Consider the following 15000-nt stretch of genomic DNA (forward strand, 5'->3'; position numbering starts at 1 on the left):
CATAAAGCATCAAGTAGTTGACCATGTTGTCTTTTCAGCAATTCGGACATATTTTAGATGTAGAAATAATCTTTAATGAACGGGGTTCAAAGGTAAGTCCAACACTTCATTTGTCTAATCAATCTCTCTCTCTCTCTCTCTTTCTCTCTCTCTGTTCCTATCTTAATCACTCTCTCTATATCAATCACTCTGTCTATTTCCATAATTCTCTCCTTCAATTTTCTTTAATCCTCTCTTCTCTTCCTATGGTCCTGTCCCCCAAGCCCTTGGTCGATCATTTATTTTTTTCCTCCCTACTCATTCTACAAACACCAAACCCCCAATTTTCTAACCGAACCCTTCACACTCATAACTGTACCCTTTTTAATAAAAAGCAGGTACCTTAGGTTTTTTTTTTTAACCCTTTTTTTCTCAGGACTCAGTTTTCAACATTTCTCTCTGTGAACTAATTAAGGTTTAATTAATTAATTAATTAACTGAGATTTATTTAGTTTACTCACTTAATGATTCTTTAATTAATATCATTGATTTAATTAATCTATTTACTGCAAGTAATTATGAGAATAGGTGTGTCATTGAAGACAACAATATTGACAATATTGAGCTAATGAGAAGGAAGCCTCTATGTGGTTGCTTGACCATCTAGAAATAAGTCATAATTTCCCTCAGATCATACACTGCCCTGTCCTACTGTCTTTTTAAAAGAAGTAAAAAAAATAAGGACATGTTAATTAATGTAATTGGTGAGATGGTCATATTTGGAACCGCTCTGATTATAGGCCTATGTATTCTATCCCATGCACACTATCTATACAGTGAGTGTATATATATATATATATATATATATATATATATATATATATATATATATATATATATATATATATATATATGTATGTATATTAGTTAGATAGGGCCGGTTTATGGGATTACCTTAGGTTTCCCTTCCATAAAGGGCTTAGCTTTATGGCGTATCATCAGACCCCAAAACCTGTTGGCTAAGGGCCTCTCTAGATGTAAGCATTGCAGTGTATAAACAATATATTTAAGCAAAGTTTTGAGCAATGCAAGTGAGAAGCAGGCAAAATATTTAGGTAATGTTAATAAATGAAAGCAAAGAGAAATGATATTGTTCTACCTCACATTGGTTGTTTAACGCTTCTATAATATTTTGGGAAAGATTTTCCTTTTCAAATATATGAAGGTAAAATAATCTAAGAGTTGAAAGAAAAGTGTTCTTACCAGCAGGTCATTTCAGTATGTGAAATGCATCTCAGATATTTATTTCATTGTGATACTTTATAGTTTTTGAATCTTCCAGTAAAATTCCACTGACTGGTGATTGGCATAATTGTCAAAGAATCTGACAAAATGCTTTGTACAATACAGTTGTAGCTCTTTACATTCTGAGTTCAAATTTTAATGTGGTGCACTTTGCTTTTTATCCCTCGTGGATCAATAAATACCAGTCATATACTGGGGATGATAGAATCAACCAGTTTTTCTCTCTACCATTATCATCACCAATATTTCTCTTCTTGCACCTTTGTAAGAAATAAATTCTGTTATATTCCATAAAATTTTTGTTTAGGTGGAGGTGGTGGTGTTTCTTTTTCTTTTTTGTTAAGACAGAATTGCAACAATTAGTTTCCTAGAAATACTTTTCTCCATTCTTGGTTTAACTCGATGCAACATTGTTGCAATAATACAATTTGGTTTACTGCCACATTAACTAAAACTCTGACGGTTTCCTACATTTGGCACAGCTATAAATATATTTGTATTCTGTGCTCAGCTAAAATAAAGAAAGAAAAGAGGCCAAAGTTTAGAAGGGGGAAAAAATAAGTATCTTATCATTTAACTAAAATAAAATAAAAAAAGGAACGAAGGAAAAAAAAATGTCTTAGCTTGAACGATCGAATAAATTCATCTAATTAAATTTGGAATGTCTTAATATGGTAAAACTCTGGAGAATCTATTACTGACAATAATAACGGTAGACCGGTTCTGGAACAGGAGCCAATGATGTAGTTTTGACTTGGTTGTTTGCTAAACCAATGAAAGGAACCTTTTCGAGGTCAACTGAACAGGTAAAAATAATAGCTAAACTTTTCTTTTTTTTTTAAAAAAAGAAAGGAAGAATACATCGAAGAATGTGGAAACAACCAGATCATTTTATAGCCCTTTTGTTACCATATTCCTGATGAAATACGCTGTCTTTCTTGCAATTGATTTTGAAAATCAAGAAGAATTTAATAAAATAACTTTGTCATTACTGAGCTGGTGTTTGAAGCATAAATTAACATGAAATTTTCATGGAATGTTTTTAACCGTTTAGCATTCAGATTATTCTGTGAAATGTAATGCTTATTTATTCAAATTGGTTTGAATTAATCATGCATTGTCTTTAGAATGATATTTTAGGGTAGGTGTGAGGGGCCGAATCTGGCCAGTTTGACCATAAACCAGGTAAAATATTTCGGCTGGATATGGCCTGTTTAAATGTTACTTTATTTCTAATGAAATATAGTAACTGCTTTATTATCAATTAATTTTGAAAATAATTAAGAATTTATTGTAATAAATTTTGTCATTAAGCTAGTGTTTGGAACACAAATTAAGAAGTTTAGTTGGAAGTTTTTTAATATAAATCGTTTTAAGTTGAGAAGTTGTATCAAAGAATCAAGGACAGTCACAAATAGGTTGGTATGACTGGTACAGAAAGGTTAATTATTTATCTATCTATTATGAAGGATGTAGCTTAATGGTTAGGGTATCTGGATGAGGACCATAATGTCACGAGTTCAATTCCTGAACCAAGCATTGCATTTTGTCCTTGAGCAAGGCACTTCATTTACATTGCTCTAGTCTTTCCTCAGCTGAAAATGTGCATCACCGGCTGATTGAAACTCCCTTCTATCAGCTTCACATTCTGGATGTGACATTGGATCAAAGGGTGGGACAATCAAAGACAGTGAGAGGATATCTGTGTCATGACTACATAGGCACCTGAAACAGTTAGCAAAAGCACAGTACACATTACCAAGTCTTTCTCATCCATAAGCAATGGTCGATTATTTACTTAAAGTAAAGGCTTCACACATTATAGTCTCTCCAACAACAGGGAGAGAAAGACAGAGAGAATATATGCAAACTGAGCCTGAGAACTGGTATCCCCCCCACCAACACACATACTTTGTAGCACAAAATGGTAGTAGACGTAGTTGGTGAAAGGCTCGCTTAACAATTGGTTGTGGTAAACCTTTAGAAATACTTGTTTTTTAATTCAGTATTAATTATAATCCATTTCCATAAGCTTATTTTTCTTATTTTGTTATTTTTAATTATCATTATTATATATTTTTTGCTTGGGAATTTTCTGGTTAAATTTTGGTTAAAGGTGTTATTTTCTGAAATGATATTGAATAATATAAAAAAATAATAAATATTTTTTGGTTTATAATTATTATTATTATTATTTAATTATTTATTATTTTTTGGTTTGGCACGAGAATCGGTTTGTTAGCGATTCTCTTTTTATGTATGGATATATGTGTGTAGGTTGGTAGGGAGTCTCTATGAATTGAACCTGAAACCACAAGGTTTGTAAATGAACAGTTTAGCCACACAGCTATGCCTGTGCCCATATGATATAAACACACATATACACAGTCTCTCACATATGGTCTGCTTCTTTCAATTTCCCCCCCCCCATACCAATTCTAAGTCTAAGGCTTCAGTCAACCTAGAGCCGCAGTCAAAGACACTTGCCCAAGGTGCCATACAATGGGACTGAACCCCAGATTACATAGTTTGTAACCAAACTTCTGAACCACAGACCCATGCCTGCTGCTACATGGCACAAACTTTGTTGCAACATGATGCATTTTTATTTTTTCTATTTTCTATTCTACTTGTTTCAGTCATTTGACTGTGGCCATGCTGGAGCACTGCCTTTAGTCGATCAAATCGACCCCAGGACTTATTCTTTGGAAGCCTAGTACTTATTCTATTGGAGTATTTTGCCGAACTGCTTAAGTTATGGGGATGTAAGCACACCAACATAGGTTGTCACGCAATTTGGGGGGGGGGGGGCAAACACAGTCATGCAAACACACACACACACATATATATATATATATATATATATATATGTATATATATATATATATGTATATATATACAACAGACTTCTTTCAGTTTCCGTGTACCAAATTCACTCACATGGCTTTGGTCGGCCCGAGGCTATAGTAGAAGACACTTGCCCAAGGTGCTACACAGTGGGACTGAACCCAGAACCATGTGGTTGGTAAGCAAGCTATTTACCACACAGCCACTCCTGTGCCATCTTCCATTTTTTCTTTAAAAAAAAGTAATCATGTAGCATAAAATGGTTAAAGATGTCTACATGTTTGGAAGCTTCATGGCCAGTTAGTCAACAGTTCTTGGAGATTGCAGCATGATCCGTTGATGCCTGTTGTCATGGCTGATCATCCAGAACATGGACCATCTTTATGTTATTCCTGATATGAAAAGAAAGAAATTAAAAAAATCCTAAATACAACAAAAAAATAAATAAATAAATAAATAAATAAAATCAATATTGGATCTTGTGATTCCTTCATGAAATGGCATATGTCTCTAAAAATGCTTCCTGAAAGCTTATTGTAACATTAAATGTCTTGGTAAAAGATTTTCTCAAACTGAAACAAAATTTCATACAAAAGTATGTTGCTCTTCAGATTTCTTCATCATTTAGCTTGCAACAAATGAACAAGAGCATTAAATATATGTATATATATATATATATATATATATATACACGCACACATACATACATACATACATACATACATAAATATATATATATATATATATATATATATATATATATATATATATATATATATATATATAGGCACAGGTGTGGTTTGTGGTTATGTGAAGCTTGCTTCCCAACCACATGGTTCCGGGTTTAGTTCTACTCTGTGGCCCCTTGGGCAAGTGTCTTCTACTATAGCCTCGGGCTGGCCAAAGCCTTGTGAGTGGATTTGGTAGGCAGAAATTGAAAGAAGCCCATCGTATGATATATATATATATATGTGTGTGTCTGTATTTGTTCCCCCTCCACCGTTTTGACAGCCGGTGTTAGTGTGTTTACATTCCGATGAGTTAGTGGTTTGGCCAAAGAGGCCGAGAGAAAAAGTACCAGGCTTAAAAAAAGATTTTTTTTAAAATACTGGGATCAATACATTCAACCGTAAATTCTTGAGGGCAGTGCCCTGCAAAGGCCCCAGTCTAATGACTGAAAAAAGTCATAGATAAAAGGTAGGTATACATATGTATATATATGTATTCCCCATGCATACCGCACACACACATATATAAACACACACACACACACACATATGCAATGCATACTTTATGAAGCTGCACAATATGATTGAAGGTTTGGAAGGCATCCAACAATTCGAAACATTGCAAACAAGCGCAGTAAACAATCTGGCGCCAAGTGTAGGACCTTGCTACACGTTCTTGAAAGTGTCAGTGTCTGTATTTATTGAACGTGTGCAGGGCTGGTTGTGGGGGCTGGGGTGGAGAATATTGGTGGTGGTGGGCGGGGGGATTGTTGGTTTGGAATTTCAGATGAAAATCTGGTTTCCGAGCAGTTTCCTGATGAACGGAATGGTTTCTGCCACAAGAGAATATTGTGAAGTGACTGAATGCAATATGGATAGGTGATAAGAAATTCTAGCTAAGTGCACATAGAGTGTGTATATACGTATAAAGATGTATGTGTGAGGTGTGTGCGTATATATATATATATATATATATATATATATATATATATATATATATAAATTTAGATACATATGTATATTATATATACACACATGGACATATGCATGTGTATATACATGTGCATGTATATGTGTATGCATATATATATATACTAACACATGCTGCATACATACACCTGTACACACAGAAACACACATACATACATCCATATACATGCACACACACACACATAGATGTATATGTATACATAAATTGCAGGAGAATTTGGTGTAATATATATATATATACACACACACACACATGCACATAATGTGTATAGATATATTTAATGATTATATATATATATACACATACATACACACATAATAGGTATGTGTATATGTGTGTGTATATATATTTAATGATTGTATATATATATATATATAAATATATATATATATCTATATATATGCACATAATGTGTGTGAGTATGAAACAAAGGCAGGTGAGATATTATCATCAAAGAAATTTGTCATTCTTCAGAAGGGGAAGAGTGTGACATAAAAGCTGTTCGCTTAAAGACAGCTAATGGGATATGGGTATCGGGGGTGGGGTGGGGGTGGAGGGATGGATGCTGGCGAGTCAGGGGTGGAGGTGCCCGAGTGTAGCGAAGCAAGTTATCATGGAGACTGTGAATAATGATAATAATAATAATAGAGCAATAATTAAGGAACAGAAGACGGAAGTCAGCAAAAGGACTTCGTCAGGGATGTAGCAGATGCATGTGACGGAAAGACCAAAGAAAGAAAGAAAGAATCTGTACGCGTTGATAGGTGGAAATATTTGCAGTGCGATTGGTGCATATTTACAGCTGCATCTGGTTTGATGTTGCAGCAGCTACATGGAAATTGATGGGTAAAGTCTGCTATGTATCAGGGGGGATATTGAAGTGGTGCATTCTGAGGCCATCATGATTGATTTTTCTCACTGGCAGCTGAGGAAATGAGCGAGTGGCCCACAGTGCAAGCTGTTCTATATATATATATATATATACACGCACATACACACACACGCATATGCACATACTCTTTATTTGTGGATCAACAAGGCAACCAATGGTTTCATGTGTAGAACTCTTCACAATTGTTCAAGTGTACGACATGAAAGTGTTGGTACCCATCTCTATTTTAGATGAGAATATTAATATTAGCATGTGTGTGTGTGTGTATGTGATCATCATCTTTTTGCTGAACTGCTAAGCAATAGGGATGTAAATAAACCAACACTGGCTACCAAATCGACTCATGAGGCTTTGGCCAACCTAAGGCTATACACACATTTGGGGAGCAAGCTTCTCATCACAAGGCCATGCCTTTGCCTATATATATATATATATATATATATATATATATATATATATATATATATATATACGTCAAGAAGAAACATACCTTGTTCTCAAACAAACCCTGCTCAGATACAAACCTTCCTCATATACAAATCTTGTTCTTATATACACCCTACTCTTTACCTAGTTTATTAATTTTTATTAATTAAAGGAAGTGCAGGGCATTTATCTATTGTTTTAAAACAGTGGTTTCCAAACGTTTTCGGGTTGCTATCCTTTTGGCACCCAGGCCACCATGCTAGCGCACCCCACTCCATTCACCACTACAAACATAGACCACTTTCTGAAGCAAAATCAAAGCAACTGTCTTTCACAAATAAAACTTATCCTAACGAACCCATTATTTTGTTGTTTTCACAACCATTGCACCCCCTGCTTTGTGCCCCATCATCACTCCACTTTTCTTCAATGCCCCCTCTTGGATCTTTCACTGCCCGCACAGGGGGGGGGGGGCAGTACTGCCTACTTCGAGAACTATTGTTTGAAAGTGACCCCTGTCCATCCAAACTACTGCTAATCTCACCATATGTACTCCCAGATATACTTATCTGGGTGTAATCACACACCCTCACACAAACACTCATTCTCTTCCTTCCCCTCTCTCTCTCTCTTTATCATTCTCAACCTCTCTCCACCCATTTTCTCTGAGTTCCTCTTCCTTTCACTCTAATCAAAAATCCGATTACACTCCCTCCATATAAGCACCAGACTGCTGAAACATCGTGCTTCTCCTCATCCACATCATCATCATCATCATCATCATATTAGGGCAGTGAATGGGCAGAATCATTAGCACATAGACTAACACGTGCTAATTAAAAACATTCGTACATGGTGTATCTTCAGTCAAAATTACGTATGTGCACACATTCATGGAGAGGTACTACATTGGACTGGAACTAAACTGTTACCATTCCTATGGAATCAGAGACACACTGGTACATGAAGACATATACGCTCACTCACAAGCAAGTAGACACATGCATACACATGTGCTTACCAATTCCACTTTCTTGGAGTCTGTCCACAGTTCCCTAACACAGTATTTGCTTCGCATTGAGAATCCACTGGCTGTGACTTAGTCACTGAGATGGAAATTATTGTCAGGAGATTCGACAAGACAGGGAGTGGTGGTGAGGGTGTGGTGGGGCGAGCAGGTTGGTGAGAGTGGAGCAGGAAAATACTAAAGAAGAGGAATTGGTCTTCCTTTGAAATTAGCTTTGCTATAATTAGAACTACGGTTCCGTGCTTTTGTCCGTAATGAAATATTGGCTGGAATTCAACAAAGAACTCTCTATCTATCCATCTAATTTTATCTATTTATCTGCTTAGGTTTACATGTGTGTGTGTGTGTGTGTGTGTATGTGCACGCACACATATGCACAAATAGATATATACACACATCCACCCACACAATCTTTCATGTACCCATTTATATTCATCCATGCATTTAACTATCCATCCATCCATCCATCCATTCACTCTTTAGATTATCTTTCATTATCTAAGTATGTGTACATTGTGTGTGTGTGTATATATATGTAAGTATACATGTGTATGCATGTATATATATATATATATATATATATATATATATATATGTATGTAAGTATACATATGTGTAAGCATGTATATATATATACATACACACATACACATATGCATGCACGTATATATACTAGCAACAGAAAGGTCATTGAACCATAGAAAATCTACCTCAACAAATCCTATCTGACCCATGCAAGCATGGAAAAGCAGACACTTAAACAATGCCGATGAAATTTCTCCCCAATTTTCTCATTGCAATCACTCATTCAAACCGGCCACACACACACACACACACACACAACTAAGCACATTACAACACACCACCCTGATTACCCCTCCACACGTCCACCTCTCCCCCACTTTCCTATAAGATATACCTCTGATCTAATTTACTTTCAATAGACATTCCTCCAAACTCTACTTGATCGACTTGAGAGGCGGGGCAGGGCTACTATTTCACCTATCACTCTTTCTTTCCCCATACCTCTATCTATCTATCTATCCTTCTTTCTATCTATATCTATCTGTCTATCTGTCTATCTATCTATCTATCTATCTATCTATCTGTCTATGTATCTATATATGTATATCCATATTGTACCACTGCTAAAGTCATTGTATATATTTGTAGACTGTTATATATTCACATATTTGCCTTGTATAAAAGAGCAAGATGGATTACTATTTGATATTATTATTATTATATATATGCTTACAGATATTTGAGAACATATATGTGTATTTATATATATATAGCCTATATTATTGATTCTGCTATCATTTTAAAATAGTCGTACTAGATAATAACAGAATTAATAATATCTTAGCAAATTAATTTTTGGGGAATTATTTTTCCCGTGAATTGTTTGCCCTTGTATTAATATATATATATATATATATATATATATATATATATATATATATATATATATATATATATATGTGTGTGTGTGTGTGTGTGCATATATGTATTTGTGTGTATATATATTTGTGTGTTTGTGCATGTATATATATATATATATATATATATATATATATATATATATATATATATATATATACACACATACATAGATTGTTATACATGTGTGTTTGTGTATGTTTCTATATAATATATATCTGGATACTCCTACACAAGACAATATGTGTGTGTATGAGAGTCTGTGTTTTCCAAAGAAATCCTCTGTGTATCCTTGTCTTTACCTACAAGTACACAATCCTTCTTTCCCTCCCATCCTCGTACTCCCACCACCGGCCCAACATTCGAATGTTAGAAACTTCATGCACATGACCTTGGTCAGCTAATAGCTGTTGCTTTGTCAAATATACAAACATAGAAAAGGCAGCCATTCCAATGTATGCATTTGTGTATATGAGTGTCTTTTTTCTGTTTACTTCTGTCTGCATGTGAGAATGCATGCTTGTGTGTGTGTGTGTGTGTGTGTGTGTGCTTTCAGTACAGAGTCCAAGATTCAGCTCCATGAAGCAATAATGTCAAAACCACGGATTTATATACACCAAATTTCACTGTCATTGATACGTCATGGCCGTTCCATAGCCTGTGATAAAACTTACCGAAAGCGGAACTAGCCTTCCTGATTCTGGAGTGAATTTCTTTATCCATCTTAGCATCACTGTACGTAATGGAACCAAAATAAGTATAGGAGGAAACAGCTTTTAATGCTTTCCCATCAACATATACAGCACATAGTGTATAAAATTGTACAAATAAGAGGAAATAAATTTTGAGGATGAACAAGTCGCCATGTTCTATATCGTCCTAATTATTGCTAATATACACTCCCTACAATATTACTGTCCAGTGAAGAGAACATGGAATTACCCATTGGAAGAATTTACAGAGTGATTGACAACCAATCGTAGTCATAGGCATTAAATCCTGATTGATGCAATTAGCCATAACCTGGGACATAACTGAGAGCCACTACAGTATTCACCTGGATAAAAAATCCCCCAAAAGCACACACACATACATACATATTTATACATATATATATAAGTCAGTAAATAGTGGGGTTGTGTTAACCGCACGTGGAGAAATAATAGGAAAATGAAAAATAATAATAAGGCAGAATGCTAAACTGGAAGCATATTTTAATAAAGATTTCTAACCGGCTTTCATTGTATAGCAAATTATCAAGAAGAGGGAGAATGAAAATGTTTTTTTACAAAGAAGTACAAAATGAAGAAAATAATATATAAAAGAAATAATATATAAGAAAATAAATATACCAATACATTGTATTGTCTTTGAGCTTTTAAAGTTCAATAGTAATCCATGTATATAATGGTTGGAAAAATAAGGATGCATGATAGTTGAGAGTTGTGTTAGGTTTAAAGAAAGGGCTAAAAGTTTGTGTTAAGCAGGAAGTGTGTGTAAGGGGAGAAAAAAGTTTATGTCTGTTAGACAAACTTCCTGTTGAAAAAGAGTTCATAACTCCAACTAAAAAGATTTGTCTCCCCTTACACACACTTCCTGTTTTGACACCACACTTTCTGCTTAACACAAACTTTTAGCCCTTTCTTTAAACCTAACACAACTCTCAACTCTCATGCATCCTTATTTTTCCAACCATTATATACATGGATTACCATTGAACTTTAAAAGCTCAAAGACAATACAATGTATTGGTATATTTATTTTTTATATATTATTTTCTTCATTTTGTACTTTTTTGTAAAAAGCATTTTCATTCTCCCTCTTCTTGATAATTTGCTATACAATGAAAGCCGGTTAGAAATGTTTATTAAAATATGCTTCCAGTTTAGCATTCTGCCTTATTATTATTTTTCATTTTCCTATATATATATATATATATATATATATATATATATACATACATACACATTAGTTACGCAGCCTTCAACTTTTTTTTTATCCAAAAGGGCTTTTCAACCCAATACTTATTTGACATTATTTATAGCTTCATATGTACTTCAAGAACTTATTCCAAGAAAGAATTGTTCCATATGATGGGTGTGTGTGCATGCGTGCGAGTTTATGTCACATATAAACATAAGGGATTCTGTTGTGGGAATATGATGTTTGTTAAGTTGTCGGTCTTTAGAATTGGAATGGCAGACTTCCAATACAAAAAAAAAAAAAAAGGAAAAACACCCTCCCATCCTTGTCTCCTTCCTCTCTTCTTTTCCTTCCTCTTTTTACCTACGACAATAGAATCTTGCGCAAACAAGGAAATGTTTTGCTGTGAGAAAGGAAAAAAAAAAATATCCTCTTGCTTTTTTTATACAGGCATAATGTGTATTTATTTTCACTCTACAATTGCTAGAAATGAATTCATATAATACGTAAATATATACATCTGTGCATATATGTATATATATACATACATATATATACATATATATACATACATATATACATACATATATATATACATATAATGTGTGTGTGTATACATATACTCTATATTGTCGATATAACATTGTATAATGAATATATATATACAATATATATATATATATATATATGCCTGTATTATATGATATACATATTTTATGTATTTATCACATAACCTGTATTCACACATCATATATATATATATATATATATATACACACACACACATACAATTATAGTGTATAGTGTATATATAACTATATATATATATGCATATAATATGCATATATATAATATATATATATATGCATATAAAATATAGTGTGTATATGTATCTATACATATGTGTGTATATATATATATATATATATATATATATATATATATATATGCATATAAAATATAGTGTGTATGTGTATGTATGTATATATGCACACACACACGCACACACACACATATATATATATATATATATATATATATATATATATATGTATGTATGTATGTATGTATGTATATATATATTTCCTGTATTTCTGTTTATGTATATATATTTGTAAATATTCCAATCTGTTGTTGCTGCATGAATGTTACAATGTTTTTTGCTATCAACAATTATGAATTGATAATATGATTATGCATTTGTGCATGTACGTGGTGGGGCGATTGTGTATAAAGCGTATTGTGAGAGACGGCACTCACCACAAAGCACCTCACATTGCCAACTGCATTGGTTCTCGCTATCATGATTGTTATCCTGTCTACCATCATCCTCATCACCAGCATTTTCTTCATCGTTATTTTAACTCAGTCCCCATTACCATTGTTGACACCATCTGCATCGCCACTGCTATCATCGTCATCGTCATTGTCATCATAGTCATCATTCTCTGTATCATCTTCAACATCTGTTCCCAGCATCATTGCCATAACACAACACACCCTCAAGACCATTATTGATACTGCTGCCACTACCAGCACCAATGCCGCCACTACCAACACCACCACCACCATCATTGTCATCATCTTCATCACTATACCCATCCCCTCCACCAACACCACCACCACCATCATTGTCATCATCCACCATCATCCCCAACACCACCACCACCACCACCATCAACAATACTACCATCATCTTCACAAGCACCACCGCCATCAACACTACTCTTACCATCACCACCACCACCACCACCACCACCACCACCACCATCACCATGTTCCTGCAATGGTTTTCTCATGAGACATCCTAATGCTTTAAAAAAAATAAGCATTTTACATATATTCCTTTTTTTCCTTTTTTTTTTTTTGTTCTGTTGTCAATTCTATCTCACTTTCTGCAGCATCTGCTTGTTTTTAATGTTGTAAGTGCGATGTTGCTGCAATCAACTTGTCATTGCATCTGACATCGGAGATCTATCAGCTTTAAACTGTATTCTGAAATTTCCATTTCTTGTCATGAAGAGGCGTGTGATGGGAGTTCTAAATGTGAACCCAGAATGCAAAAAAGCTGGTGCAGTAGTTCCCACAAGGCATCCTATCTGTTGCTTTAACAATCCAGCTCCTTTTCTCACTTGAATTGCTCCTTTATCCACTGACAGCGAAAGGAGAATAAGCAAAGTTGAACCTGACGGGATTTGAATGCTGAATACTGACTGTAGAGGGAGAGCTAGGACAAACTGGCACTAATGATTTTTGGCGAACTGCTCCTTGTACCAGTTAATAAACCTTTTAGTGTTCAAATTCCTCTGTTAAATGTAACACTTATTGATCCAGAGTAGTGTGAATTATCCTGCATCCACTTCTGGCTTTGAGATTTTCATGATGTGATAAATAGTTTTTAGAATGATATTGTAGGGTAAATATATGACACTGAATCTACCCAGTTTAAACCCTGTAGAAAATTTGGTCCTGATATGGGTAGTTTGAACGTTAAATGGTTAACACGTACCTATGTATGTGTCTAAAAGTCTAATCTCTTTGAGTTTAGAAAAAGTGTTTGCTTCTCAAAGAGCGACAGGTATTTTTCGTCATACAGTAATCCCTTGCCATATTGCGGTTCACCTCTCACACACTCATTTGACTGTGGCCATGTTGGAGCACTGCCTTTAATCAAAAACAATTGACCCCCAGGACTTATTCTTTGTAAGCCTGGTACTTATTCTATCGGTCTCTTTTGCCGAACTGCTAAGTTACGGGGGATGTAAACGCACCAGCATCGGATGATTAAATAAGTACCAGTTATGCACTGGGGTTGATGTAATCGACTTAATACTTTCCCCCGAATATGAAGCCTTGTGCTTTGCAGTAGAAAGAATTATTATCATTATTATTATTATTATTATTATCATTATTATTATTATTATTATTATGTCTAAGATAAGACGGCAAGCAGGCGGGATCGTTAGTGCATCAAAAAATTACTATATTTAGCAGCATTGCCCAAGTATTTTATGTTGTGAGGTCAAATATTGCTGAGGTCAACTTTGCTTTTTATCCCTTCAGGGGTCAGTAAGATAAAGCACCTGCCAAATACTGGAGTTGATGAGCCCCCCCCCCATCCCTTCCCAATATTATTGTCTTTGTACCAAAATTTGAGGCAGTCATCTTTTAGATAAGGTGGTGAAAAAAAACCCATTAGGTTTATATAACATGTGTTTGCACTGGAAAATGGATGCAAAATAACGATGATGACGACGCCGGTGGTGATGACGGCGATGATGATGATGACGGCGGTGTTGATCCTAGTTCATTCATTATTGAACAGACTTTTAGCATATTTCATATTTTTAACTCTTAGAATGCAAAACTGGGAGAGGATGCCAACGGGTTGCTTAATTCTCATTGGATGAAGATAATGGCAAAGCACAATTTTTGAGGC

The 15000-nt window shown here is 34.6% G+C and overlaps 1 protein-coding gene across 6 annotated transcripts in view; it reads left to right on the top strand.

Moving 5' to 3' along the window:
* Positions 1-15000, top strand: part of LOC106872628 (RNA binding protein fox-1 homolog 2) — a 528156-nt gene that overhangs the window by 455136 nt on the left and 58020 nt on the right. For 5 of the 6 annotated variants that reach the window (XM_089341813.1, XM_052976234.2, XM_089341812.1 and 2 more), the window contains exon 4: positions 39-92. The exons of the other annotated variant lie outside the window; for it this stretch is intronic. In XM_089341813.1, coding sequence (XP_089197939.1) covers positions 39-92 — 54 coding nt within the window. The remainder of the gene's footprint in view (positions 1-38; positions 93-15000) is intronic. 6 annotated transcript variants of the gene reach the window in all.

The sequence above is a fragment of the Octopus bimaculoides genome, chromosome 25 (genome assembly GCF_046866305.1).
Source record: "Octopus bimaculoides isolate indiv1 chromosome 25, ASM4686630v1, whole genome shotgun sequence".
Classification (NCBI taxonomy): domain Eukaryota; kingdom Metazoa; phylum Mollusca; class Cephalopoda; order Octopoda; family Octopodidae; genus Octopus; species Octopus bimaculoides.